This window comes from Chlorocebus sabaeus, chromosome 23 (assembly GCF_047675955.1).
Source record: "Chlorocebus sabaeus isolate Y175 chromosome 23, mChlSab1.0.hap1, whole genome shotgun sequence".
NCBI classification, from domain to species: Eukaryota; Metazoa; Chordata; class Mammalia; order Primates; family Cercopithecidae; genus Chlorocebus; species Chlorocebus sabaeus.
The window spans coordinates 2,086,326-2,112,334 of NC_132926.1; the positions used below are offsets into that span (position 1 = coordinate 2,086,326).

Consider the following 26,009-nt stretch of genomic DNA (forward strand, 5'->3'; position numbering starts at 1 on the left):
GGCGGGGCTGCGCCTTAAGCCTGTGCGTTGCCGCTAGACCAGCCGGGGGCGGGGCGGCGGCGGACGCGCGCCTCAGGCGGCAGCCGCGCGAGAGGGACTTTGTGTTCCTCTGACCCTCGTGGGGGCGCTTCCTCCCGTGCCGCCCTTCCCCTCCCGCGCCGCGTCCTTGCGAGGCGCCTCCCATTCGGCGGGACCGACCGGGGGGATGGAGGGGGCACGCTCCTACAGCCCTCCCGGGACCCTGAAGAGACGCCCGCGTGCGACCTGAGACGCCGCCCTCGCCCAGGGCCCATGGGCGCGTCCCCACGGGCGGGCAGCGGACGTGAGGGCGGCGAGCGGCGGGGCCGTAGCGTCCAGAAGGGCCGCGCTCGGGCTCGGCCCCGCGCAGGCCGCGCGCGCGCGCTCCCGCCGCAGCCCGGGCCGCGCCCGCCCCGCCTCTCCGCGCCGGCCCCGGAGCCCGGTCCGCGAGCGGCGGCGGCGGCCGGAGGGATGATGAGCTGCGCGGGGCGGGCGGGCCCTGCCCGGCTCGCCGCGCTCGCCCTGCTGACCTGCAGCCTGTGGCCGGCGCGGGCAGACAACGCGAGCCAGGAGTACTACACGGCGCTCATCAACGTGACGGTGCAGGAGCCCGGCCGCGGCGCCCCGCTCACGTTCCGCATCGACCGCGGGCGCTACGGGCTGGACTCCCCCAAGGCCGAGGTCCGCGGCCAGGTGCTGGCGCCGCTGCCCCTCCACGGAGGTGAGTCCGGCCCGGGGGCGGCGGGCGGTGGTCGCTGCATCCAGCGGAGGCGGCAGGGCTACGGTTCCCGGCCCCGGCTCTGGCCCTGGCTCTCCCGCTGCGCGCTGCTGGGCCGACGGCCCCAGCCGGGGTCGAGGCTTCCGTCGTGGACAGCCCGGCCTGCTCCCGTGGGAACCAGGCTTCAGGAGCGTGATTGGGTTTTCCCCTTCTTTGAAAAAAGACTTGGAACGGTCGTCTTTGCGTTCAGCAGCTTGTTTGCTGGAGGGCATTGAGCTAGGAGTTTGCAGGGACAGCGTAGACAAAGGAGGTGGTGCAAGAGCGCAAAACTAATTCATGGGGAGGACATCTCAGCCTGTATTTTGGAAGCGGCAGGTTTGTTCCTGAAATCACGGACTTAACGCTGCGCTGGATCCCGAAGGATGTGGCCCTTTTCTAACATAAAAACGTGCCGTTAAGTGGTAAATGGAGGGGGGAGGGTGTAAAGGGAAAATCGACATCTTCCCTGTTGCTTTTGGCTCCTGTTCTTGCCCTAGTAGTTTTACTGTAATTTGACGCCTAAAAATGTCACATTATGAGGATTTGATACTAATCAGAACTACTAGCCAAGGCTTTTCAGGTCACGGGTGCCGACCAAAAGGGAAATAGGTAAAATTTTCAAGAATTGTCTTTGAAACCATTTGGCTTAATGTCATGTTTTCCTATAAACATGGGCTTTGTTTAGTTAATTATTTAGTGTAAACATGTATTTGTTTAAATTATTAGTCATGGTTTGAAGGAAACGTTTTGCACATCGCGGAATATGATTTTTTGGGTTTTGGCCCACTTTGAACTTTTGGGAAATACCTGCTATTATCGCCACCCTCATTGTCACCCTGAGAACGCTGAGAGGGGATTTTTCTTTTCTAAACTGCTGTTCATGTTAGGATGACCTAAAGTAGGCAGCCTAAATCAAGTAATGGTTTGCTTTTACACTCTTAAGCTATTAGCATATTATGCCCCTCTGAGGTCTGTATTTGTATGCCAAAGTGCCAGGCTGTTTTCTTCTTTGAGACAGGCGGGCTGGGGAAAAATAATCACATAAGGCTTTTACTGTAGCCTGTCCCCAACTCAGACTGGGCTTTTAAAAGTCCGTTTTACACCAGTAATCAGGTGCTTCAGGTGCATATCTCATCTCCACTGTGTTAAAAAATGGCAGTTAGGGTCCCAGCTTGGCCACAGAAACAACTTTTGTCTTGGGTTCATTCAGTAAATATTTGCGTTCCTGCTCTGTGCCAGTCACTGTGGTTGAGATGCACAGTGTGGCCAGACTCTGGCAACTAACAATGGTAGCCTCTTTTCTGGTGGGGAGAACCGTGAGGGTCACGTGGAAGGGTAGAAAGAGGAAGAGGGAGGCAAGCTGTTCTGGAGCAAGGGCTGGCCCTCTGCAGTGTTGTGAAATTTGTGGTTTGTCTTTGAGGCTTGGTTCCCTCAAGCACCCCAAATCCATGGTCTGAACTTCAGATCCTTGCCTCCACAGTGTTCATGTGCTTCAACTACTTGTTGCTTGCTGTCACCCCAAACCAAAGCCCCATCTTTGAGAAAGCTTGCTTTAGGTGTTTCTGTAGAAGGGTATTGGGAACCAGCTCATGTATTGAGGTGTGATGAAGGTTAGTCCTGTTCGCCTCTCAGTGGGGAGGCAGCACTATAGGATGAAAGGTTCTGAGTCAGGCCTGTGCTCTACGTATATTGTGTGACACTGGAAAAGTAACTCTGCCTTTTAGCCTCAGTTTCCTCATCTGTAAAATGGAATGATGAAATGTACATCTCTTAAGGTTGTTGACAGGTTTAAATGGTTCCTTAATTCTGAAAAGAGGAGATTTGGTAACCTAAAGGAATCTCTCAGTTGGTGAGATTTTAGACACTGCAACAGAATGAACACATTTGGGCAGTGTGTGAAGACTGAGTGTGAAGTCAGTCCCCTTGAGGTTTAGTCTCCCTTTCCTTGATTCTCTAGGGGTCATTTTGTGTCCGTCCCACATGGGCCTGCTCCAGGTTTTCTCAGGGAGATGGGGTTGGGGGTGGGGGATCCTACAGGTGGTCTGAGTCTGGCTTTGTACCAAGGGTCTTCACACACATATGCCGTTTTTCAGTCCAGCAAATATTAATTGAAATCCTGTGTGCCAAGGCATTGGTGAAGGAGAGGCAACAGCAGTGAACAAAACAGATTTTAAAAAATCCGTCTCTATAAAGCGTAGCTTCTACTGGGGATCTTTATAAGTTAGTCTGCCTGTCAGTAGTTTCTAAACCTCTGGGTTTATATGAAATCTAAATCTGCTGTTGCAGCAGGAACGTAGGAATTTATTTTAGAAACAGAAGTGGTGATATGTGTCTGTTAAAATTATTCGTGTTTAAGAAAATGATTTAAAATTGGAATACTTGGATATTTTACATTATAATCTTGATTTAATGAGTTTCACAGTTTTTTAGTTTTAGAAAAAATAGTGCATCCTTATGACTTTGATGCTCTTATAATTTTGAATTGAGGAGAATTCTTGACATGTTTATTGAGGACTTACTATGTGTTGACACTAAGCAAAGTAATGTTCAGATTACACACAAAGTTATGAGACAGGTCCTGGTCCAAAAACAGCTGTGGCCAATTTACGTGAAATTCATGAAAATTTGTTTTGAGGGTGTTTGGTAGAAATGAACATAAAGACAAAAGAACTTTATAGTTTTCCTAGAGTTTAACATGATGGCTCATTTTAAAGCTGTGGATTGATTTATGAAACTAGAAACCTTTCTGTCTGCTTTGCAGTGCTACTATCACGTGTGAATTTCTGAATAAGATTTATTTGTCCTATCCCTTTAAAGAACAAATAGTCAATTTTTTTTTTCTTAGGCACTTTGGTATTTTAAAAGTATATTTTGGCAAGTGCTATACTTTATGTAGTATACTTTATGAGATACTTTATGAACAAGTATACTTTAAAAATATGTCTTTGCCATTAAGTGGAATGCATTGGTGGGTGTAGAATCATTTGCCTGGGGCTAACAAATTTTATATTTTAACTGGTAAAGAATTTGTATTTAGAAACGGAGTTTTGAAGGAACGTGTCGTGTATTTATGCACAGATCACCGTTGCTTCCTTATTACTTACTCAAATAGTAAGCTTAGAACTAGGAGCAAACTATTTAGTACCTCTGCAGAGCAGCCTAGCAGGGTCTGTTGTGGAGCAGACGTTGTAAATGTGCTTTCTGTGTGTGCACACTAACTTTTTGTTTGAGCCCGGAGTGGGGGTTGGGAGAGGAGAAAGCCTGTGTTGGTGATGTGATTATGTATGCAGATGTGCTGCTGGGCAAGAATTTAGTATCGGCCACTTCTTGCTTTGCATAGAAATTTTCAGGATTGGATGTTACACCCTTAGAGAATAATTTTACCAAATAATAAACCTTTTTTTGTTAACTTGCTTAGGGATGCAATAAAACTCAAAAAAGTGAATCTCAGGTTTTTATGTTTAAAATGTCATCCTATTAGATGACGCCTTTGATGGTTCCTTTAACGAATCTGAAATTGGTTTTTAGAAATTCTCATAAATAGTGGAGGAGATTGATGTGAAAACAAGATTTGGGTGAAAGGGGTCATGTAATGTTTGAATTCATAACAGCAAAGGCAGGGGCTATTGGACGCAGATTTCAAAATATTCAGAGAAAAAGGAGATATGATCATGGGAGCAGGGTCTCTGAATATTCAGAAAGAGAATTCAGAAAGAGCTGGAGGCTCTAAAAATCAAATTTTAACATAAATAGCCTGGCAAGAGAAAAATGGATATATATAATAAATTATATTTATGTTGAACTTTACAGCTTATGACATGTTTTTACATACTGTGTTTTTCCTTCACATTTGAATGATTATTTCCATTAGCCTATAAATGTTTGAGTATTTTTTAAAACCCACTTGATGTCTCCACCAAATCCCTATCTTGCTACCACCCCATTTCTCTCTTACAGTGAACCTCTAAACATTATCTACATTCACTGCCTCTGCTTTTTCCTCCTGCTGCTCTTCTCTTTGTGAAGGTCTTCTGTTGCCGTGCCAGCGGTTTTGATAAAGATGTGGCATGTATAACAGATGTATTTGATAGCAGGGTCAGAATTGCAAAGATCTTAATCTGTAGAATGATGAGCTATATAGCTTTAAAAAATTAATAGGAATAAAGACATAGATTTGGGTTTAAAAAAGTCACCTTCGTGGAGGGGAGCTGAAGGAGCTGAGGGTTAGCTGCCTGTCAGATGACAAAGCTTGTGAGCTCTCACTGACTTCACCCCACCTTGCCCCGTCTAATCTTGCGCTGCATTTGGGCCTCAAGACTAGATAATTTCTAAGATCCCTCCCACCTTGAACAAGGTGTGACTGTAAATTAGTAAGACATGTCTTTTTTATTTTAAGGACAGGGTCTTGCTCTGTTGCCCAGACTGGAATGCAGTGGTGTGATCATAGCTCACTGTAGCCTCGACCTCGGGGAGTCAAGTCATGAGTCCTCCTGCCTCAGTCTCCCAGGTAGCTGAGACTACAGGTGCACACCATTATACCTGGCTATTTTTTTTTTTTTTTTTTTTAAAGACAGAATTTCGCTCTTGTTGCCCAGGCTGGAGTGCAATGGCGCAATCTCGGCTCACCGCAACCTTCGCCTCCCAGGTTCAAGCGATTTTCCTGCCTCAGCCTCCCTAGTAGCTGGGATTACAGGCATGTGCCACTACGCCCTAATAAGCCAAACCTTATCAGAGGGCTAATTTTTTGTATTTTTAGTGGAGACGGGGTTTTTCCATGTTGGTCAGGCTGGTCTCGAACTCCTGACCTCAGGTGATCCGCCCGATACCTGGCTAATTTTATAAATTTTTGGTAGAGACAGGGTCTCGCTGTATTGCCCAGGCTAAGACAAATCTTTTTAAACAAACTTTGCTAGACTATAGCCATTAGGGAGAGTGTTGTTCTAGTTAAACCAGTCATATTGGGAAGGTGTATTAGTCTGTTTTCATGCTGCTGATAAAAACATACCTGAGACTGGAAGGAAAAAGAGGTTTAATTGGACTTACAGTTTCACGTGGCTGGGGAGGCCTCAGAATCATGGTGGATGGCAGAAGGCACTTCTTGTATGGCAGCAGCAAGAGAAAATTAGGAAGATGCAGACGTGGAGACCCCTGATAAAACCATCAGATCTGGTGAGACTTACTCACCACCATGAGAACAGTATAGGGGAAACGCTCCCATGATTCCAGTTATCTCCCATCGGGTCCCTCCCACAACACTGGGATTTATGGGAGTACAATTCAAAGTGAGATTTGGGTGGGGACACAGAGCCAAACCTTATCAGAGGGTGTGTGTATGTGTACACATGTATGCACATATTATGCAGCAGTGAAGACACTAAACGTTGTTAGTATGACAGTGTTTAATGTTTGTGATATTACCTTTTCAATTGAACAGTTTTATAAAGCCTGCAATATGTCACATTTTTATCGTTGACAAAAATTTAGATTTGAATTTGATAAAAATTTTAGATTTAAATTTGGACAATAATTGAAAGTTATTCAGAGGCAATTGTGAATAAGATACCTGCTTAAGCAAGGCAATGAAAATTTTGTTAAAGAAAATAAAGAGAAACTATAAAGGAAGGAAACTTATTTTTTTCTGTGTTTGTGAACTCTTTTCTTTACATAGTTCTTTTTTTTTTTTTTTTTTTTGAGACAAAGTCTTGCTCTATTGCCCAGGCTGGAATGCGGTGGCTTGATCTCCGCTCACTGCAACCTCCACCTCCCAGGTTCAAGCAGTTCTCCTGCCTCAGCCTCCCGAGTAGCTGGGATTACAGGCGTGTGCCGACACACCTTGCTAATTATTTGTATTTTTAGTAGAGATGGGGTTTCACCGTGTTTGCCAGTATGGTCTCGATCTCCTGATCTTGTGATCTACCTGCCTCGGTCTCCCAAAGTGTTGGGATTACAGGCGTGAGCCACCGCGCCCAGCCTTGTGTCTGTATTTTAACTACTTCTTTGTACCGCTTCCCAAGTGGGTTTAATAAATTATGATATATCCACTCAGTGGAGTGTTACACAGCCATAAAAAAGGGATCGTTGTGAACTATGATTGTGTTAAATTTATTTACAGTGGATAAGGACTCCAAGTAGTATGCAGACCTAAAAGTAGTTGTGTTATATCAATTAGATAATGGGTGACATTTCTCTTAAAAATTATTGTTAATTTTTACTATGAAAGGGGAAAATTTTTCATGAAATGACAGGGGGAAAAGTCATACCTTCTGAAGGGGATAACCAGGAACAAGTAAGTCTTTGCAAGGTTTTTTTTTTTTTTTTTTTTTTTTTTTTTTTTTTTTTTCAATTCATTCTGTAGCTCCAAGAACAGAATGAATTCCATGCATTGGTTAGGATTATTAAGGAACTGGAAGATACTAGGAAAATGCTGAAAAAGGCATGTTTTTTCTCTAGTAAGAAAAGAGGAACTCTAGGACTAAGACAAGTTGGTCCAAATATGAAGCAAGCTAAAGTATGTCATGATTTTGAGCAGTTTGTGAATCCGAGACAAATGGAATCCTAGTACAGGAGTCAGCTTTTAGTGTAATATTTATGTGCTGATGATGTTCATGCGCCTATTGGTTTTGTGGTTTTCACTGTTTAGAACTAATCTGTAGTTAAAGCATGGAAGACTTAATTGTAGTTACAGAGCAGAAGCCTTGAGACTCTACAAACACAGATGACAAGGGTGGAGAAATGGAAGAGAGAAAAGTTAGGGAGGGTGAGGGAGTCAGTTTATTCATCTCACAGGATGGGGATTCAAGAGATAGTTTCTAGATGCAGAAGCTAGAAAGGTTCGAACACAGAGGAAAATAAAAATAACAATAAAATCGGGAGGAAGGGGAGATGAAGAGTGAGTAAACACACAATCCTGATTTGTGACGTCATATATCTGCACACAATGTCCAAAGTTGACAAACCAAGAAATGATGACTGGAGACCTGTTTGGAACGGTGGAGTAGGCCACCAGAAGAACTAAAAACTGTTGAAAGTGGTTGCCTCTGGGGACTAGGGACAGGTAGGGTGACTGGGGCAGGTGGGTGACTGGGGCAGGTGGGTGACTGGGGCAGGTGTGTGTCCTTGCAAGCCATTGGATGAATTTGCTTTTTTCATAGATGAATACAGTAAGATTCCCAGTCTTTTCCCTTTGCTCACTGCAAGTGAATCTGCTCCCTATTTTCGTTTTTTCTCATTTGAGAAGCTTGTTATTTTCCCAGCATCTTCTCCAACTCTAGTGACATGCTATGGAATTTGAGATTGTGCACAAACTAAACAATATTTCAGGAGACTGTGAAATCAGGGAAAGCTACTGTTAAATTGATTTTATTCCACAAACAGGCTTAAATCCATGGACATAAAAGAATTTATTATAATAGGTCCCACATTGCCTGTCTCATAGTGTTTCCTTTATCTCTGGCAGTTCCCTCGTTCCCCAATCCGTTGTGACAAGCTCTCAGCAGTAATGGAAGTGAGCACAGTGTGATCGTGTCCTTTGTCTCCATTGGATGGAGTGAGTTATCTTTCAGCCCCCTCCTGGCTTCTCTTCTTTTTTGATGTAATTCCATGAAATCACCTCTTTTTCCTCTGTCTTCCAAAAGTAATTTTGTATTTACAGAAGCTTTTGTAAACACAAAATTTCCATTCTGGTTGAACCATGTGCCGTCCGCCTTTCTCATGTGCCGTCCGCCTTTCTCATGTGCCCTTCGTCTTTCTCATGCTTCCTGCAGCTCAACCAGCAGCTGAATGGTGCTGGGGAAAGTGTTAGGTTTGAGATCAGACATTTCAAGAAGAACCAAATGGGCACTTAACAGTGTCCAGTAATCCAAAAATATTTTCTTGTAATGAAATAAGACAACACTGAGACGGGAATTGTTTTCTCCCCACGTGCCTCCTGTTACCTGCTCCCATGTCTTTATTTTTAGCCCAGGCCTCTCTAGGTTTATGCACTTGGCTGCCTGTTGGTATCTTTACTTCAGTGTCATGAAGACGTCTCCAGATTGACGAGCTCCACATGGAGCTCAGATTCATTTTTTCACCTCCCCGTCTGCTACCAGTGCTCTCCAGTCTTTCCCGGCTCAATAAATGACATCGTCGTCCACCCTTGTTATTTACAGAAATTTAGGACCATCCTTGCTTCTTTGGCTCACATTCCACATCTAATCCATCTCCATGATTCACCTCCAGAATGGATCGTATGTATCTATTGTTTGACATTTTCATGGCTGCTGCATTAGTTCAGGCAACTGTCATTTCCTGCTGTCTTTTTCTTGGTCTCTCTGTCTTTTTGCATAACTTCTATCAATCTTTTCTTCTATAGGAGCCAAAATAATCTTAAAGGTTCACCCAGTCATGTTACTCCTTGCTTAAACCCCTGCAGTGGCTCGTCATCATCCTTAGAATGGACATCGGAAGTCTCTGTGCAGTATGAGGTGTTCACTACTTGGTCTAGCTCCGGCCCCTTCCTCCTCCCCACCCCCAGGTCGTTTCTCCCTTGCTCACCTGCTGAAACCATTCTGATATTCTTTCAGTTCCCAGGGCTTCTAAGTTTACAGTGTGTACCCTCTGGCTGGCATCCCGCAGTGTTCGCTAGATTAGTGGAACTTTACAAAAATTCTTTGGTTCTGTAAAATGGCCAGTTAACGGGACAGATTGAGAATCTTAGAATGTAATGCCCATTAGTAATCAACAAGTCAAGTCCCCCATCTGAGGCTTCAGCATTCCAGTCAGATACTTGTACAGCTTAAGATTGAACAAATGTGGTGACAGAAATATACCCCATTCATCTCTGGCAAACCGAGTGTTAGAAAGTCGTTTTCATCTGGAAAAAAATGGTTCAGATATTTATAGACAGTTTCCTTGTCTGACTCAAGTCCTCTAACCTTTAGGCTTCATATCCCTATTTATTTTGACCATTCTTGGGAATGTGGTATCTTAAACCTCAGAATGCATTTGTCTATTAATATTCCACTTAAAGGGTGTAGTGGGTGCTGTAGTCTGAATGTTGGTGTCCCCCCGAATTCATATGTTGAAGTTCCATTTCCAATGTGATAATGTTAAGAGGTAGGCCCTTTGGGGGTGATTAGTTTGTGAGGGCAGAGCTCTCATGAATGGGATTAGTGCCCTTATAAAAGAGGCTCCTGGGGGCCGGGCGCGGTGGCTCACACCTGTGATCCTAGCACTTTGGGAGGCTGAGGTGGGCGGATTATGAGGTCACAAGATCAAGACCATCCTGGCCAACATGGTGAAACCCCGTCTTTACTTAAAAAAAAAAAAAAAAAAAAAAATTATCCAGGCGTGGTGGCATGTGCCTGAGGTCCCAGCTACTCAGGAGGCTGAGGCAGGAGAATCACTTGAACCTGGGAGGCGGAGGTTGCAGTGAGCCGAGATCGCATCATTACACTCCATCCTGGGTGACAGAGTGAGACTCGGTCTAAAAAAAAAAAAAAAAGAGACTGGGGGAGGGGGAAGCATGTTTGCCCTTTTCTGCCATGTGAGGACACAAAGAAGTCTCCGTTGATGAAGCAAACAGAAGGCGCTGATGCCACATCAGCTGGTGCCTTGATGTTGGACTTCCCAGCCTCCAGAACTATGTGAAACAAATTTATGCTGTTTATAAATTACCCAGTCTGAGGTATTTTGTTACCGCATCCCGAAAGGACTAAGAGATGAGTTAAATAGTGTCCACAAAAATTCATGTCCCTCTAGAACCTCAGAATATGCCCTCATTTGGAAATAGGATCTCTGCAGGTATAATTAGTTGACGATCAGGATAAAATCATACTAGTTTAGTGTGGCCCTAAATCCAAAGACTAGTGTCCTTATAAGAAGAAGAAAAGATACAGAAAGACTTACAGAGAAGGCAGCCCTGGGAAGAAGGAGGTTACAGAGATGGCATCATTTTGCCACAAACCAGTGGGTGCAAGGCATGGCTGGCAGCCATCAGACACTGGGAGAGGGGCTGGAGGCGGTTTTTCCCTTGAGCCTCCAGAAGGAGCCAGCCCTGCTAACAGCAGACTTTGGGGCCCCAGAACTGGGAGACTGTGTTGTTTTAAGCCACCAAGTTTGTGATGTCTTGTGGCAGCCACAGGAAACTAATACAAAGAGAAGCCCAGCGTTGAACGCAGGTGTGCAGGGTTAGCTTTGCCAGCACAGGAGAGAGTAGAGCTACTTTCTTCATCCTCTGGACGTGCCTGAAGTCACGTCAGTTGTTTTGGTTTTCCTAATCATGGACTCATCTTGAGCTTACTGTTGATTAAATTTTCAGTGTTTTTCACAGAGGCTGCTCCTGAGCCATCAGCCATTTCATTCAGCCTTTCAGGATACGTTCTGAATCCTGATGTGTCACCCACGGTCTTCACTCTTTCTAGCAGCTTGTGCCACTAGTGAATGCGTGAACATAGCTTTCTGTATCTTCATCTGAGTTAGTGGTTCTTAACCTTTTGCTTTGTAGATCCGCTTTAATAAGTGATGAACGCTGTGGACCTTTCTCCAGAAAACTATTTATGTAGATATACACAAAACTCTTAGTAAGGTTTAGGAGGCTAGTTACCTCTTGAAGTCCCAAGTTAAGAATCCCTACTCTAAGTTACAGATGGAAGTATTGGCAAGCGAATGAACAGGCCTTTGTAGTGTGCTGCTAAAAATCTGGGGTGGTTGATGTTATTCCGTCAATCAGCACTCTTCAGGGATGGCCCTTTCACAGAGTTTTCTAATTCACTTTATTGACTTTGCATTTAGCATGTGTTTCTTCAGCTTATGATATCATAAAAGACATAATCAGATGCTCTGGTGGAAAAAACAAAGATACTTTGTGTACTTTGTTCCTGATTGGCTAGGCCGGGAGCCACTGCACGGAAGGAAAAGCAGCAAATCTTTCTGGCTTAGCCTTGGTGTGTTAGTTTCTTATTGCCACACTAACAAATTACCGTGAACTAGGTGGCTTACAACCACACAAATGTACTTCTCTTTCAGTTCTGGAGGTCAGAATTCTGAAATGAGTTTCACTGACCTGCGTGAGACCAAGGTGTTGGCAAGACTGCGTGGCTTTGGAGCTCTCCGGGGGAATCATTTCCTTGCCTTTTTCAGCTTGTAGAAGCTGCCTATGTTCCCTGGTCCATGGCCCCTTCCCCCATCTTCACATCTCTGACTTTGACTTTCTCCTTCTGTTATCCACATTTAAAAGGCCCTTGTGATTACATTGGGCCCACCCAGATAGTCCAGGAGAATCTCTTTATTGTAAAGTCAGCCGATTATCAACCTTGTTTCATCTGTAACCTAACTCCCCCTTGCCCTGTAACCTGATGTATTCACTGACAGGTCCTGGGGATTGGAAGATGGTCATCTTTGAGGGAGCTGCCATTCTGCCTCCCTCACGTAGCAGGCCTGTGCGGGCAGCCCACCATTACAGCTTTCTCTTCACACTGTCTGCAGATTATTCCTTCAATAATCGTGTGTGAAACTTTGCTAAGGCTTAGTGGGACCCTAATGGGTCAGTTGTTTTCACGGCTCACCTTCACTGTTTCGTGTCAGAGTGCTCTGTACACAGGTTAGTTTTCCAACGTTTCTTTTCTATGACTCCTTAAAGGTCAATGATGCAGCTTCTCATTTGCATGTTATCAGCAGACTAATTCATCTGGATCAGAAAAATCCTAAATTCCTGTGGGACAGTCGCCTCAAGTATTCATTCATCAAATAATTATTAAGCACCTACTGAGTACCAGGCAGGACAAGAAGTTCCTGCATGCTGTTGCTGTCTGGTGGGGGGAAGTAAAAGGAGTCAGCTCTTGTGTCCTATTTGGGGAGAGCAGACCGTTACACAGGTCAACACAGAATTATGTAATCATAGTCTTGGGAAAGCGTTGGGATGCTGAGAGCAAAAATGGCAGAAGAGACTCAGTCTAGGGTAGACAAGGCGTCCCTGAAGAAATGATGTTTAAGCTGAGACTGCAGCATGAGCAGATATTACACTGAGAGGGGGCAGAAAGGAGGATGTTTCAGTCCAAGGAAGTACACACGAAGGCTAAAAGTGCAAAAACCGTGATGTACTTGTGGAATTTGAAAGGGGGTAGAGAGTAAGGGGGAGAGTGGGGCACAGTAGAGGTGAAAAAGTCAGTGTTTTCCAGGCCTTGTTAGAATTTTGGACTTTAAGAGGAATGGAAAACTATTGGAGATATTTTGTTGTTGTTTTAAAAATTTTTAATTGTGGTAAAATACATATAAAATCGACCATCTAACTGTTAAGTAGTGTTAAGTACATTTACACTGTTGTGTGACCAATCTACAGGACTCTTTGTCTTGCAAAATGGAAACTCTATACCCGTTATACCAGCCGGGTACAGTGGCTCACACCTGTAATCCCAGCACTTTGGGAGGCTGAGGTGGGCAGATCACTTGAGGTCATGAGTTCAAGACCAGCCTGGCCAACATGGTGAAACCCCCATCTCCACTAAAAATACAAAAATTGGCCTTAGCCAGGTGTGGTGGTGTGCACCTGTAGTCTCAGCTACTCAGGAGGCTGAGGCAGGAGACTCGCTTGAACCCGGGAGGCAGAGGTTGCAGTGAACTGAGATCATGCTACTACACTCCAACTTGGGTAACAGAGCGAGACTCCATCTCAAAAATGAAAAATAAAAATATACCCATTAAACCACAAGACTTCATTGCCCCCTCTGCCCCAGCCCCTGCCAACACCACTCTACTTTCTGACTCTATGAATTTGACTAGGTTAGGTCCCTCATAAAAGTGGAATCGTCCAGTATTTGCCCATTTGTAACTGGATTATTTCACTTAGCATATGTCCTCAGGTTCATCTGTGTTGTAGCATGTGTTAGAATACTGTTGAAGGATTTTAACCTGGGGAATAAAGTGACCAGATTTTTAAAAATTAGCAAACATTTTTACTAGCTGTAACATACACTGAAAAATACACAACCATAACTCTGCAGCCTGACCACTTCCCACAGAGTGAACACTCTGACGTAACCATGAACCTAGTGGAGAAGTGGAGCGTGGCCAGCTTTGCAGACCCCCTCAGGTCCCTTCCAGTCACTGCTCCTTCCCTCCTCACTCCCCAGCAGTAACTGCTGTCCTCACTTTGACACCGTAGTGTATACCTGTTTCTTAACTCGTGTGTGAAGGACAACTTTTTACCTACAACACTCTTGACACCAAATGTGTGGGTTTTCAACATCAATTGGATGTCCTACAGTTTAACTCAATTCTGACACTAACTACCTGGTGAAGTTAGCACAGACCCCACAGGTAAAGGGCCTAGTCCCACAAAACTGCCCCCTACTTCAGACGCCGGTTGTAGGTAGTGGGTCAGAGGGTCCCCACACGTCTATCTGACTTGGTTACCATTCAGGAGGTTCCCGTAACTCACTACTTAGTTTGATAATTTGCTATATAACAGCTCATAGACCTCAGGAAAACACTTTACTTACTATCCCTCGTTATTATAAAGGGTGTTATGTAAAATACAAATTCAGAGCCAGATGGAGAGGTGCATAGGGTAAGGTCTGGAAGGGTCGCATGACCAGGAGCTTCGGTCGCTATATTGGGGTGGTGTAATAATCCTCTTGGCACATGCCCAGCCCAAAGCTACCTGAACCCTGTTGTTTAAAGTTTTTAGGGAGGCTCCGTTACACAGACATGATTTTTTTTGAGACTGAGTTTCGCTCTGTCACCCAGGCTAGAGCGCAGTGGTGTGGTCTTGGCTCACTGCAACCTCCACCTCCCAGGTTCCAGCAGTTTTCTGCCTCAGCCTCCCTAGTAGCTGGAATTACAGGCGTGCACCACCACACCCAGATAGTTTTTGTATTTTTAGTAGAGATGGGGTTTCACCATGTTGTCCAGGCTGGTCTCAAACTCCTGACCTCGGGTGATCCTCCCACCTCAGCCTCCCGAGGTGCTGGGATTACAGGCGTGAGCCGCTGTGCCCACCCCTACACAGACGTGATTGATTAAGTCATTGGCCATTGGATTAGCTCAATCTTTAGCCCCTTGCCCCTCCCCAGAAGTTTGAGGGGCTGGGAGTTGGGCTGAAAGTTTCAGTCCTCCAATCACACGATTGGTTCCTCTGGCAACCAGACCCCATCTTCCAAGAGTCACCTTATTAGCACAGTCTCTGGTATGGTTGAAAGGGGCTTATTATGAATAACAAAACATGCTCCTCTCACCCGTCGCTCAGGAAATTACTAACATGTTAGGAACTCTATGACAGAAACCGGGGATGAAGACTAAATATGTATTTCTTATATCACAGTATACATGGAGTCATGGTATGCCTTCTTGTGACTAGTTTCTTTTGCTCACATCATGTTAGTGAGATAAATTCATGTTATCGCATGTAGCAGTGGTTTTGTTGGTGATCTGCTTTATGAATATGTGATAGTTATGCATTCTGCTGTCCATGGGCCTGTGGGTTTCCTGCTTTTTGGTGGTTAAAAACAATGCAGTCCAGTCATGAGCATTGTATGTGTCTTTTGTACACATATATACACATTTTATTGGGAATATATTTGAGTGTCCATAAGACACTCTTCAGAGAGGAAGAATTGTCCTCTTTCTCTGAGTTGTCTTTCAAGCCCAACGTGTCCAACATAGTTCATATTTCCTAATCTGTTCCTCCTCTAATGTTTGCTGTCTGTCAGTAATACCACCTCTACCCAGTGTGTTTTGCCAGAAACCGAGGAATCTCCCTCTTTAGACCCCCCACTCCCGTATCTGAATAATTACTGGGTTCGATTGATCCAAACTCCTAAGTATCTCTAAAATATGGTCTGTTTCTCTCCACACCTGTTGCAACCTCCTCTGGTCTCATCTGGACTGTGGCTCCCTTCTAGCCCATTCTCTATAGTAATAGGACACAGATTTTTCTCTGTTGCACATGTACATATAGCCCCAGGGTATGCATTAAACTCATAAATGTCATATATACACTATTAATTTTTTTTAACACAGCTACTATCTTGAGACTCAACACTTAGGCTAACAGTAACAGCTGGAATAAATCTATTTCTTTTTTTTTTTTTTTTTTTTTTTTTTTGAGACGGAGTCTCGCTCTGCTGCCCAGGCCGGAGTGCAGTGGCCGCATCTCAGCTCACTGCAAGGTCCACCTCCTGGGGTTACGCCATTCTCCTGCCTCAGCCTCCCGAGTAGCTGGGACTACAGGCGCTTGCCACGTCGCCTGGCTAGTTTTTTGTATTTTTTAGTAGAGACGGGGTTTCACCATGTTAGCCAGGATGGTCTCAATCTCCTGACCTCGTGATCCACCCGTCTTGGCCTCCCAAAGTGCTGGGATTACAGGCTTGAGCCATCGCACCCGGCCATAAATCTATATTTCTAATAGTCTTTATGTTATTTTCTAGTTTTTTAACTTTCTTCTCCAAATCTGATTGGTGGTGATGGTTTGTTTTTTTGTTTTGTTTTGTTTTGTTTTAAGACCCAGTTTCGCTCTGTTGCCCAGACCAGAGTATGGTGGCACCATCTCAGTTTACTGCAACCTCTGCCTCCCGGGTTCAAGCAATTCTCCTGCCTCACTCTCCTGAGTAGCTGGGGTTAAAGGTGCACACCACCACACTCGGCTAATTTTTCTATTTTTGGTAGAGACGGGGCTTCACCATGTTGGCCAGGCTGGTCTTGAACTCCTGACCTCGTGATCCACCCACCTCAGCCTCCCAAAGTGCTGGGATTACAGCCATGAGCACCACACCAGTGATGGTTTTAACCCTTTATAGTAGCTAAAAAGAGAGAAGTATCAGCTCTGCCAGTTTCTTTTTGCTAGGGTTTTTAAAAAACGCATTTGTCCGTTTGATGAGGGACAATTTAGTAAAAAGTGGATCATTTTCGTCTGTAAATCCTGTAACTGAGTAGTATATGGCTAGTATACTGTTGGCAGTATTATCTGAAAACAAATGGATGAATGAGAGAGTCACTACCATCCCTTTTGCATTTCAGAAATCTCTCTCTCTATTCAGGACAGCTGGTATACCACATGAGACAGACACACACACACACACACACACACGCATCATCTGACATTCAGGTTGAGAAAAGCAGCGAGTGTTAATCCTTAATTAAATGCCAGTAAAAGTTAACTTACTTCTGGCCAGGCATGGTGGCTCAGAGTGAGACTCCTTCTTAAAGAAAAAAAAACCAAAAAAACAAAAACCAACACTTCTTTTTTGGTTGTTTGCTTTTTTTTTTTTTTGAGACAGAACCTCACTCTGTTGCCCAGGCTGGAGTGCAGTGGCTCGATCTCGGGGCCTGGCTAATTTTTGTATTTTTAGTAGAGATGGGTTTTCACCATGTTGGCCAGGTTGGTCTCAAACTCCTGGCCTCATGAGATCTGCCCACCTCGGCCACCCAAAGTACTGGGATTACAGGTGTGAGCCACTGCGTCTGACCAAAATTTATTTCTTATTACTGGTAACCAGCAGAGTAATTTTTGTAAAGCTCAAGTACATTTAGGAACGCCCATAGAGAAAAGATCAATAGAACAAAAATTTAAAAAGTCAGTTGTAGTTCTGTATGCTGGTAACAAACAGTTAGAAAATAAAAATTTCACAATACCATTTAAAGTAATATTGGTACTGAAAACTGCAAAGCACTGTTGCAAGAAATTAAAGATGTAAATAAACAGACTTTTCACGTTCATAGGTCCAAAGACTTGTTTTGTTAAGATACCTTTGCCCTTCCAAATTGACCTACACATTCAGACCGTCCTATGAAAATACTAGAAATTCGTATGGAGGTAAAAGGGACTCACAGTAGTCAAAACAGTCTTGAAAGTAAATAATGAAGGGAATTCGCATTTCTCAGTTTGAAAACTTACCACAAGGCGGTGTGGAACTGGTAGGGACGTGGTAGATGGGTGAAGTGGAGCTGAGAACCAATTCACATTTCTCAGTTTGAAAACTTATCACAAGGCAGTGTGGAACTGGAACTGGTGGGGACATGGTAGATGGGTGAAGTGGAGCTGAGAACCAGAGAAACCCTTTTGTCACTTGAGTTTTGACAAGGGCGCCCGGACAGTTCAGCAGACGGGAAGAGTAGTCTTTTCAGTAAAGGTGCGGGGACAGCTGGGTATCGGACAAGCTAGAGGGACAGGGAGGACGCCAAAGGAATGTGTATTGTCTGAAAAGTTAAGTGACCATCTGCATCCGTCCCTGGCGAGGGTGACATGCCAGGGGCTGGAAGGAATTCTTTGCATTTGGTGATATAATGCAAAGTGACGAGAAATTTGGAAGAAAGCAACTGTGTCATTTTTTAAGTTTGCAAATCCTAGGACAAAGAAAGCTGGGTCATTACAAATCATCTCAAGAGAGAATATGAGTGATTAATTGAAGAAACCAGCATGAATACGTAAGATATAAACAGCTGTTCTACTGAGATGAAGTAAAAATAGGTAACAGAAAAACCTATTCTAAGAATGTATTTGCTGGCCGGGCGCGGTAACTCACACCTGTAATCCCAGCACTTTGGGAGGCCGAGGCGGGCGGATCATGAGGTCAAGAGATGGAGACCATCCTGGCCAACATGATGAAACCCCGTCTCTACTAAAAATACAAAAATTAGCTGGGCGTGGTGTTGCGCGCCTGTAGTCCCCGCTACTCGGGAGGCTGAGGCAGGAGAATCGCTTAAACCCGGGAGGCAGAGATTGCAGTGAGCCGAGATCGTGCCACGGCACTCCAGCCTGGCGACAGAGTGAGACTCCGTCTCAAAAAAAAAAAAAAAAAAGAATGTATTTGCTTTTTTACAATCTCTGCACTCATTTTCAGTGTCATGTAGCCGCGCTTGTTGCAGTTCTCAGGTTATTCTCTGTGGTAGAGAAAGCAAAAGCAAAAAAGTCTTGAGAAATGTTTCCATCCGTCATTTCTTTGGCCCTGGGCAGTAAACCTATTTCTTTTCAACTTTTCTTGCTCTGAATATACTTTAAAAATAAATAAATAAAATTTTTGTGAGAAGCAGCTTTGCTTGTTCCTGTCATTACTGGCAACCTTCAACTTTCTGGGCTTTTTAAAGAAAAGTTGTGTAAGCCTGTAGCATCATCTTGTGTTTGCCTTTTCAGGTTTTGTTGAGTCCTCCTCAAAGCTTAATTTGTCTTGTGTGTTCTTGCTGCTTTCTTAGTGTAACGTGTCATTTTCTTTCTCATCGAGGTGATTTGTTACTCAGCTTTGTTTGCCCAGGATTTTGTAAACTCTGAAATGATACATTGCTTTCTTCCACGTGACTTGTCACTTCTTTTCGGGGCCTGCATTGGGCTTGGGCAGCTGTTCACGGGGTCATACCTGGCCACTGTCCTGTGGGAGGCGAAGTGAATGGAAGCTGAGGGGTGAGATCTCTTCCGCAGCTCTGTAGGTGGTTGGAATACCTGTCAGTGCCGTATCCTGTCTGCCAGTTTTGTGATCTGTTAAAAACTTTTATCTTTACTCCATTTAACCAGTTGATCTCAGCATGCTGTCGCATCGAAGTCTTATTTTCCTTGCTGCCTCTCAGAGGTGTTCTTGAGTGCCTCTGTTTACTTGGGATTCCTTGAAGGACATACGTTAACTTGACATAAAATACTTTTTTTCCCTCTGAATAATAGTAGCTTTCCATCATTATAGGCCAATCTTGGGACCTGCCTCAACAAGTCTTACTGATTATTTTCTATATTTAAGGTAAACGTTAAGATTTTTTCTTATTACTCATATTTATTGGTTTATGGATGTCTCAGATTATGAACACTTCAAACCTCATTTTCTCATGCGAGTAATCTCTTTCAGTCTTTTTTTTTTTCTATAATCCTGCATAGGGACTGATTTTATGATTTCCCTCATGTTCCCTTCCTCCCGCCCTCCTCACCAATTTAACTTGAAGTCCTTTGGTTGCTGGTTAGTCAACCTCTGGACAGATGGCTTCTTCCCTGTTAGTGTGAGCTGCATGACTCCTGACCTGTCATAACATTTTAAATTATGGTCCAGGTAGCCCAGTCTTTGTCATTACTGTCATTGCGTCAGAGTCATTAGTACTGGAAATACTAGAAGAAAGAAGTGATGAGATAAAACAAGCTTGCTCCCACATTCTTTTCTGCCCAAGAGTTAATAATGCCTTCAGGCGCTGCTCTGGATCACGAGTGGTATCCTTGTGTCCCTGTGTGTGGCAGTAGCACTGGGAAGTTGAGTCTCCATATGGCCACTTGGTTTCCAACAGGAATTGTAGTCCTTTGTGTTTCAGTAGATGATGCTGTTAGCCAGAACTCTACACTGGAAAGAGATCACGTGTGAGAGGAAGCTAATAAGTTTGGAGTGCTCGGTATTCATGGAGAAATGTCTAGCAGGCAGGTGAATATTAAACAGAAAAGCTCAAGAGAGAGATTTCGATTTCGATAATGATGTACACATAGTTGGTAGTCGAAGGCAGGCGAGTGGAGGATACTGCCCACTGAGAAAAGAGGGCCTAGGACAGACCCCGGCGAGGGTCTAGCAGTGGAAAATGACGAAGAATAGTTAGAGAGGTGGGAGGAAGACGTGATGGATAGGAGCCAGGAGAACAGAGAGCTTCGGGAAGAGTTGTACTCAGTACTGTAATTCCTTTGTGGAGCGAAGAGTGATGTGGATAAATAATTAACACTTATATTGCATGTGACTCCAACTTTGTATGAGGACTGAGCTCTAATTTTCAGTTATTTAGATCTGTAGCATCTCTCTTGCATGAAGTATCTGTTGCATCATTTGTAATAGAAATTATTATTATTATTGAAGTTGACTTTTCATGTGAAGTGATTTGTGTTAGCCGTCATTTAAACTTATCCTTAAGATGCTTTTTATTATGTCATGGAGAACATCCAGCAGATATATTTGCGTTCTAAGGATGTAAAACATAATGAAAATCCATTTGAGATGTGCAGTAACTGAGTTCAGCGGACCCACGATGATGGACGGCTGCTGACAAGCGCGCTTGCTGGCAGTTCCGCTGTTGGAACGTTCCTGCGCATTGACTGCGGCGTCCAGCATTTAGGTGTCCAGAAGACATTTTGCTGCCACCTTCTTAAAAATCCTATACAAAAAGGTGATACTTTGTTGTAAGAATTTGTTTCTTTAGGATATAACTGAAGAATTACAAATTGTCATTTAGGAGAAAAGCAAGAAACACATTTGGTTTACTTTTTAAAAGTACTAGAATTGGCCAGGTTTGGTGGCTCACGCCTGTAGTAATCCCAGCACTTTGGGAGGTCGAGGTGGGCAGATTGTTTGAGTTCAGGAGTTTGAGACCAACCTGGGCAACACAGTGAGACCCCATGTTGGGGTAAATGCAAAAATTAGCCAGGCATGGTGGTGCATGCCTGTAGTCCCAGCTACTCAGGATGCTGAGGTGGGAGGATTACTTGAGCCCAGGAAGTTGAGCAGTGAGCTCTGATTGTGCCACTGCGCTCCATGCACTCCACCCTGGGCGACAGAGTGAGACCCTGTCTCAAAAAAAAAAAAAAAAAAGACAGTGGAATAACAGCCCTGAAGTGCTGAGAGAAAATTAACAGTGTAGAATTTTTTACTTAATTAACCTGTCACTCAAGAATGAGAACAAAAGAAAGATGTTTTCAGATGTAAAAATACAAGTTTACCTAACAGATCCTCATTGAAAGAATTTCTAAAGGATGTAGAATAAGGATGTAGAATAAGGAGGAGGGAAATGGAACACAGAAAGAAAAAGTGAGCTGTGAGGAGGACTGTGATGGTGAATTCTGTGTGTCACCTTGACTGGGCCGCAGGTGCCCACATACTTGGTCAGACAGTATCCTGAGAGAATTCTTAGGTTTCGGTCAGGGTTACCGTTTGAATGTGTAGACTGAATAAAGCAGATTGCTCTCTGGAATGTGGGTGGGCCTTATCCATGCCATTGATGGCCTGAGTAGAACAAAAAAGTGACCTTCCCTGGATTAGAAGAGGATTCCTCCTGCCTGACTGTCTGACTGAAACCTTTGGCTCCTCTGGGTGCTGAGCCTGCTGGTCTTTGGCCTGGAACTCCATCCGCTCTGCTCAGGTTCCAGCCTGCCAGCTCACCCTGCAGACCCTGGGATTTGTCTGTCTCCGTAACTGCCTGAGCCAGTTCCTTAGAATAAATTCTTTTGTATCTACTTATCTATATAAAGAAATAACTAGATAAAGCTAGAGATAGGGGGACAGTGGCCCTGCCCACGACTTGATTTTGGACTTCTGGCCTTCAGAATTGTGGGAGAATACATTTCTGTTGTTTAAGCCACCATGTTTGTAGTACTTTGTTCTGGCAGCCCTAGGAAACTAATATTTAAGAGCCTTGAGGTAGTCAGGAGAATAGAGGTACTGATTAATTGTAGACCTTTTATCAGGTATGCATGTTAACATTTTAAGGGTAGCCACTAAAATAATAGAACTTGAATATATAGATGAGGAAAAGGGGGAAGTGAAATGTGGTCCATATATTCAAAGGCAGAAAGGAGAGGGAAAAAAGTATAAAGAAGCTTAGAAAAAGAGAATAAATAAGAACACAATAAAATAATAGATGAATCCAAATATATCATATACATATGCAAATAGACTAAGCCTGGCAGTTGAGACTCCTTTTGCAGTCTGATTTAACCTGTGGGCTGCTTCTCAGAATAGTGTTAAGTGCAGGAGTAAATAGGATTAAAGAAAATCAAGTATGCTGAAACACTGTATCAAAGTATTTAAAATACTTAACATATTTGTGACATGGTAATACTTGTGTAGTTAACATTAGAAACAGGATTCAGTGGTGGGCCTAATCCTTTATCAGTATTTTGCAGTATTTGCAATAACTGTAATGTGGTTGCCGCCGGTTACAGAGTTACAGATGGTTTGTTATCTATGTTTATAAATAAAGAAAATGCTAGCTTTCAGTTAGATTTTAGCAGAAATAAAGATGATTTCCCCTCATCCGAATGTGGCTCACTCCTGAATTCTGTCCCCGGAGCCTTGTCAAGAACGCTTGCTCTAGCTGCTGCTTTTCAAATGGGCGTCCTCTCCCGAAGAGCTCGCATTTCCCTCGAGGAGGGAAGGAGGCCGAGGGCTGGTACCTTAGCTGCCTCCCTGTGTCAAAGCACTTGGAAACCAAAGAAGCTTTCTTCTTAGGTTTTGGCCTTTTTGGTGGGTTTGAATTGCCAAGTATGGATTCTGGTGAATTAAGAGCCACTCTATAGGGTCACCTTGGGGTTTGAAGTGAGCTGTTAATTGCCTGCCAGCCTCTGCTCATTTAAAACAGAAAACAGAAACCTTATGTAATTCAGGCGTCTGCCGTCACTTCCATGCAGCCACATGCTTTAAGTGACACCTGTTTGAGCCCCAGAAGCGGGTGTGGGGCACAGAGGGATAAATGACCTAGGGTGAGCTGCACAGAAGTAAAGAGCTTAAATTACATACCTGGAGGGTTGGCTTTTTCTGTCTCCCACTGGATATGAACAGGGAGCTGTGTGACTCCAGTTACTGCTGGCAGTCATCTTATAGTAAAGAGGGGACTCTTAGGATGAAACTGAAGCTACGGATGGCAAAGGGAAGAGATGAAAAGGAACCAGATCCTGGAGACACTGCCGAGGTGCTGAATTCTTCAACCCAAAATATGGCCCTGTTCTGAAACAGGATAAATTCCCTCTTCCCCGCATTTTTGAGATAGCATCTCTCTCTGTCTGCTTCCCAGGGTGGAGTGCAGTGGTGCCATCACAGCTCACTGCAGCTTTGAACTCCAGGGCTCAAGTGATTCTCCCACCTCAGCCTCCCTCCCAGAGTGCTGGGATTACAGGCATGAGCCACTGCACCTGGCCTCATTGTTTTTAATCAATCTAAGTCATTGATTTTGTTACATGGAACACTGGTTCTTCCTATGTGAGTCAAGCAGAAATTGCCTAGATTCGGAGGTTAATCCTGTAGCCTTTGATACAATATAATCCTATCACCTAGAAGCAGGGCAGAGCAACCAGGAAACAGATAAATTAGATAGAGTGATTTGACATAAACTGGACTACAAACAAAGACTCCCTTCCATACCCCTTCCATGCAAACCAGTTGAAACCTTGTAGAACTCCTTTTAACTCATCAAGTCAAGGCCAGAGTTTTTGCTTGGAATGGAAGGGAATGAATTCCCTTCTGTGTGTGTAATTTTCCACTTTCCTCTCCTGATTCTTAGCATGCTGTTGACCTGATTTAGCTGTGTCTATTAGAAACTGGGTTCATATAAGTAAAAATGAAAAATAATTTCTCAAAAGTGGGCTGCTCAGCATGAGATGTTAGTAAACATCATTGTTCCAATAAAAATAAAAAAAAAGTGTGCTGTTGACATGGTGAAAACAAGCCCTGGAGAGTCCTGGGCCCACATCAAGGGAGGCAGAATACTTGGGACCATCAATATTGCAGGTTCGAGTGGAGGAAGAAGAGGCAGTAAAGACCCAAAGGGTGACTGTGGTAGTGGAGTAGGAAAGCCTGGAGGAAGTGGGACCCGGGAGTGGAGAGAGGAGAGTGCTGGGCTGGGGCAGGCCAGTTTGGAGGACAGAGAGTGGCCTGAGATTTATTTTGTTTTATTTATTTATTTTTTGAGACAGTCTCACTCTGTCGCCCAGGCTGGAGTGCAGTGGGGCAATCTTGGCTTACTGCAACCTCTGCCTCCCAGGTTCAAGTAATTCTCCTGCCTCAGCCTCCCAAGTAGCTGTGATTACAGGCCCACACACCATCCCAGGCTACATTTTGTATTTTTAATAGAGACAGGGTTTCACCATGTTTGTCAGGCTGGTCTTGAACTCCCAACCTCAGGTGATCTGCCTGCCTTGGCCTCCCAAAGTGCTGGGATTACAGGTGTGAGCCACCACACTTAGCCAGAAGAAAACATTTTCAATAAGACTAAACACCCAATGAAGCTAAGTAATAAAAAGAAATGTTAGGTTTAAATGAAGGTGTAGAAACAGTAAGGTAATGAGTTATATCCATGGAAGTGGAAGAGAATGAAAGCTTGACCCAAGTCCAGTAGCTGCCATTAAAAATAAAATTAAGAAATTGATAACAGAAATGATGAATTGTATTTTTTTCTTTGAAACATAAAATCAGAATTTGACAGAAGGAAAATAAGGAAAGATAGGGTAGAAGCAGGAAATTTAAAGAATAAAGAAGTTATAATCTAATTCAGGAGCAGGAAAGCAACCAGACCATAGCTGACAATGGAGAAATCTAAATCTGGGGTAACTAATTAGTCTCATTTTTATTTTTACCTCTTTTGTAGGAAGCAACTGATAGAACATTACCGTAGGTCAGGATATTACCACATGAAACAGCTCTTTGCCACAAACTTTTTTTAAATGTCAGTTTTGGCTTAATTTCCCTGTCATTTTTCCCCTTTTCCTTCATCAAGCGTGTTAAACATCTATGTGCCAGACATGTTCACAGGAGATGCTAGACCTCACATTCCGGAAGGAAAGCCTCAGAAGTAAACAGCCAGTTACTAATACAATTGATAAATGCCAAGATGGATGTAACCTGAGGGTGCCATGGCAACTTGAAAAAAGCACCTAACTCCGTCTTAGGAGGCTGGGAAGGCATTCTGGAGAAGACGTTTTGACAGAATCCTGAGGCTTGGAAGGTGGTGAGCAAGAGAGTTGGGACTGGCGTTTCAGGGGGATGAAGCAACACACACAGGCTCTGAGAGGGAGAGGCCTATCTTTGCCACTGTGCTGTGCGGCCACCTGTTCTGACCATCACTGCAGAAAAATACTGTCCTAGGCTCTCACTTCTGCCCCTGCAGCAGACTGACAATGCTCAGGGGTAGGAAGGGAACCATGAGTCTACACCATAGCATGGTGAGTGCTTCTTATGTGGCATGTTCACATTTCTAAGAAATGAGATTTTACTAAATCAAATGAATCAAAGTGGAGGAGAGTTTCAGACTGATGGGGTGTGGAAGAGATGTTTCATTCCTACAACCCTTTAAATATTTACATATTATTCCTACCTGAATATTCTTCCCCATCTCTCATTGCAAATGAGATACTTTCCGAACTTGATATTCTTGAATTTGTATAGTGTTCTAGGTTCTGTTACGTATCGTCTTACTTAGTTTTACAAGAGTTCAAGAGAAGAGTTTAGTCTTTGTTCTGTGTTTTTATGCTGGCAACTTCTGTACCCGCCTCCTTCCTGCCTGGGCAAGTTTCAGGGGTTCCACGTGGGCTCCAGCTCACGCTGAA

The 26,009-nt window shown here is 43.9% G+C and overlaps 1 protein-coding gene across 3 annotated transcripts in view; it reads left to right on the forward strand.

Moving 5' to 3' along the window:
• Positions 1–425: 425 nt before the first annotated feature.
• RNF130 (ring finger protein 130) overlaps positions 426–26,009 on the forward strand; it is a 110,287-nt gene continuing 84,703 nt past the window's right edge. For 2 of the 3 annotated variants that reach the window (XM_008015535.3, XM_008015537.3), the window contains exon 1: positions 430–739. In XM_008015535.3, the coding sequence (XP_008013726.3) occupies positions 490–739 (250 nt within the window). In that variant the 5' untranslated portion in view covers positions 430–489. Of the gene's footprint in view, positions 740–26,009 lie in introns of all 3 variants that reach the window. The other variant, XM_037992580.2, reaches the window with a different exon arrangement.